The 3976-nt window shown below is 42.0% G+C and overlaps 1 protein-coding gene across 1 annotated transcript; it reads left to right on the top strand.

Moving 5' to 3' along the window:
• Nucleotides 1–988: 988 nt before the first annotated feature.
• On the top strand, nucleotides 989–3571 carry LOC119840017 (protein charybde-like). The gene is made up of 3 exons (XM_038366505.1): nucleotides 989–1358; nucleotides 1849–2194; nucleotides 2300–3571. The coding sequence occupies exons 1-3, from the start codon at nucleotides 1304–1306 to the stop codon at nucleotides 2382–2384; spliced, it is 486 nt and encodes a 161-aa protein (XP_038222433.1). The 5' UTR covers nucleotides 989–1303; the 3' UTR covers nucleotides 2385–3571.
• Nucleotides 3572–3976: the final 405 nt, after the last annotated feature.

Consider the following 3976-nt stretch of genomic DNA (forward strand, 5'->3'; position numbering starts at 1 on the left):
ATCGGTGTGTAAATAAATTATCAGTTTTGATAGATCATTTGTGAGGTAACGACCTCAATGCATCCGGTGCTCATTAGAGTGAAGTATTGGAGTAGAATTGTTTAAAAACTTTCTAGTAATCTGACGCAACTTTTGATGCGGTTTCCATAACTGACTCTGTTTAATAATTCTGGGCGTTTCTTGTTGTGGTTTTACAGTTTATGACATTACAGTGGGTGCATAATGATTTAGTTGCTAAGCGCTTTTTTTCTTACAACAATGGCTATTGTCTTAGTCGCCTTGTACAAAGCGGTTCTTTAGCAACCCGTTTCAAAGACAATTTTATGCTACCTATGTGACAAAACTTATTCAAGTTCTCGAACTTTCTAGAACATACTTTTATAGACTAGAATTTTATCTTTTTTACAACACATACATATCGTCTTATAAATATTATTAAATATAATTATTTTATTTTATCAGTAAACAATAAAAAATGCTAAGTTTACACGTTTCATATAAGGTTTTTCAGTAAACATGTTCATGCTGATAATGTACTATTTCTAAGACGTTCGATCGAACTCGGCCAGCCAAGTCGTCGCCGACCGGTCCGACCGATAACAGCTTATCTAAACCGCATTACAGATATCTTACACTTATCTGTACTTACACAATGTCTGCATTTTACATTATTAGATTAAAAACCAAACTTATAAACTAGACTTAAACTAAAATAAACACATTTTACAACTTTTATACCGTATTCGCCACGGTATTATACAACGCATACGTTTAACACTTGTAATTATATCGATTTCGTTAAAAACTTTTTGTTCCTCCGACGGAACGAGAACAAAGAACGCCGGCCGGCTTTTTGAGCAGAGCTCAGTTGGAGCGACAAAGAGACGTGCGCCCTGCGCCGCGAGCGATGCGAACTGGCGCGCGGGGAGGCCGCAGCCGGCCGCGGAGAGACCCCCCGCACCCCCGCCTTCGGCCCTCTATATAAACTGAATACACTTCCCGGCAGCGTCAGTCCGTCACAGAAAGCGACAGGTCGGGTGGGTCGAACAGTGAGCCTAGGGTGAGAGACGAAACCCTGTGGTTACGAGATCAGATCTGATGAAGTCGTGTTAACTCCGGACGTTTTCTATTCCCAATCGATCTCTACACGATTACTAGTCGCCGGTCGTGAAGCCGGCTATTCAGTGCGCATTCGCAGTACAAAAGAGACTTGTGATATTTTTCTAGTATATAAGTTCCGGAACGGAACGCTTTAATTTTTTTGGTATTTAAAGTGTACAATATAAGTAAAAATTTGGAAAATATGGAAATCCTGCCGGTTACGAGTCAGTTTAACGTCGGATTCAATAGTGAAAAAGGTGAGTCTACTTTCTATTCTGTAGCGAGTGGTGAGGGAAGTCGGCTTTCTAAGCGCTCAGCTGTGTTGCTATGCGGCGCGCGCAGCGCTCTGCCTCCGGCAGCTGACGAAACACACAATCTACTTATCTTACTGCAACACCATTACATTCAGTGACACTGATAACTGCAAAAAAAAAAAAATAACAACTTGCTGAGTTATAAAGTTCGTTATGTAGTGTCAACGGCAAGCTGGGCTGAGGCCCAAACGTCACGGTCAGCTGACGAAACAGCTGTTCGATCGATGCGCTCTCTTGCCCTTAATGTAGCTTTCCTTGTTCATTTTCTGCTTTGCAATTCTCATTCAGCGGTTTTGATAATAACTTTGAATTTCAATTTCTTCAATTTGCTTTTGACCAAATAGTGGTGGTATAGAATTTTTTATCGATACTTTTTTAAATTTTTCTTTTTTTTAATTTCATTTTATAAATGTCATGGTTTCTATTGTTATAGCCTGGAATGGGCCGACGTGGCGGGAAGCGCCGGTGCCGGTTCCGACGGAAACGGCGTTGGCTCAGAGGCTTGAGAGGGAATTGCGGGCAGCGAAGGGAGCCAGCGAGCTAGCCACCGCTGAGGTGCTGGTGCCTGCCGAGTTGCTCGCCAGAGCGTCGCGGCAGACCCTGGCGCTGGCGGAGGGCGAACCTTGCGGCTCCCGGGGCGCCGCGGTCATCGTTGACGTAGCGGGGAGGCGGTTAGCAGCTTTCAAAATCGACCCCAACACATTGACGACGCACGAGATCCATTTACACCTGGAGCACGATGCGACCAACTGGACTAGCCTGTTGCCGCAGTTTTTAAAGTAAGCATTAGCACTAATTGAAATATTCTCATATGAAATGCATTCCTATCGGACTCTTTGTCTGATACGCTTGAGCAATGCACTAATGAGCTCTCTCCTTTACAGAAATTTAACGCGAGGCGGCACCATCATCATCAGCCCCCAGTTCACGATAGAAAAGAAAAAACTTTTCCGAAGCCAGGCCGAGTGAGCCCCAGCGCGTGCGAGCGAGCCGACTGATTGCCCTCCTCGTTACTACGTATCGTTATTTTAACAAATATCAATATTATATGTATATTAATTATATTTTTAATAAGAGAAAAAAAGCACAGCGTGATATGTAATGTATAGTTGTAGATTAAGCGCGCGGTGGAGCGCACAGATGCGCGCGGGCCGCGCCGCCGCCGCGATAGTGATGCGAAATGCGCTTTGTCGATACAAAGCGTCGATATTCGGTCACCGGTCGCGGCGGCGGTGCGGCCGCGCGGTGCGGCGGCGGGCGGGCGGCCGCCGATCTCTGACCTGTCACACGCCTTGCTCCCTTTCCTTGCGGCCCATCTTCTCCTTGCCCACCGTTGCGGCCGCCCCGCGCGCCGTCCGCACTTATGTTAATCATTGTTCGTATTTTATTGTGGGATGTCTGTGTTGTGGTTGGGCGAGTGCTTGTCGCGGCGGCGTTAGGTGCGCACCGAGATCTCAGTCGCCGCCGCGCGTGTGATACTGATGATACCCTGAACGATTTAGTGTTACGTATTTTTTGTTTCGAGTTCGATTCTATTCTGAAGTTGTGTAGACGTATATTACATGTCTCGTAATTGTATTTATTAGAGGCGATCTCGCGAGGGATCAGATATGTGTACGTTTTTGTAATTGTACTAGTTCGTACATTTGTTTGTGATACTACTTTTGTAATGTATAAAATTTAAATGAGAAAATATTATACTTTAATAAATAAGAGAGCACGCATGCAGATTATAATGTTGATCAAGTCGTAAGCGAAGGCAATAGAGGGAGAGGCGCGGAGTTCCGCGTTGTAATATACTGCAAAGATCTCAGGTTATATTATTATAGTTATAACAAGTATTAAGTTATTTAAGTTAATATAAAGATTGTAATTTTTATAAGATTGTTTTCTATCAACGCGCAATGCAGCGTTCTATAGTCCAGTGTGTAAAGAGAGAAATTTTGTACTAACAGTACCTTTATAGATGACGAGATATTATCGAATTAAAGCATTTTCTTCATCCAGTGTACAGTACTATGTAATGTAAATCAATAGACTAACAGTTTTTAAAGAAATCTAAATGTTTGTAGGGTCCAGTGTTATAAAAACGCACAATATCATAGTCCTAGAATTCACTTTCATCAAAAAAACATAAAAAAACATACAAAAAAAAACTTCTTAAACTTGAAATATACAAAACTAACAATAAAGTGTATCAATTGTTTATAATTGATATTTATTTCATAGACAGTAAAAAGAGAAAATGTAGAAATTATTAAAAAATACATAGTTTCAAAAAATTTATTCCATTGTTTCTGTTGAATCCCTTTACTCCTACAAACCTTTACATATAAACACATTGTTATTGAATATAACATCGATAAAAACTCGCTAGCAAAAACAATCTGAAAGTTGAAGCAATAGATTTAAGAGAACTGGCTTGAAACCAGTCTGAGCCGGTCACCGGAGGCGCTTGCCAACCGGTTATCGACGGAACGACACAACCCCTCATCTTCTCAACGCTGACACATTTATACACACCCTGCATTAGGTACCTAAACAATAACCAGGTTTCAACA

The sequence above is a fragment of the Zerene cesonia genome, chromosome 5 (assembly GCF_012273895.1).
Source record: "Zerene cesonia ecotype Mississippi chromosome 5, Zerene_cesonia_1.1, whole genome shotgun sequence".
NCBI classification, from domain to species: domain Eukaryota; kingdom Metazoa; phylum Arthropoda; class Insecta; order Lepidoptera; family Pieridae; genus Zerene; species Zerene cesonia.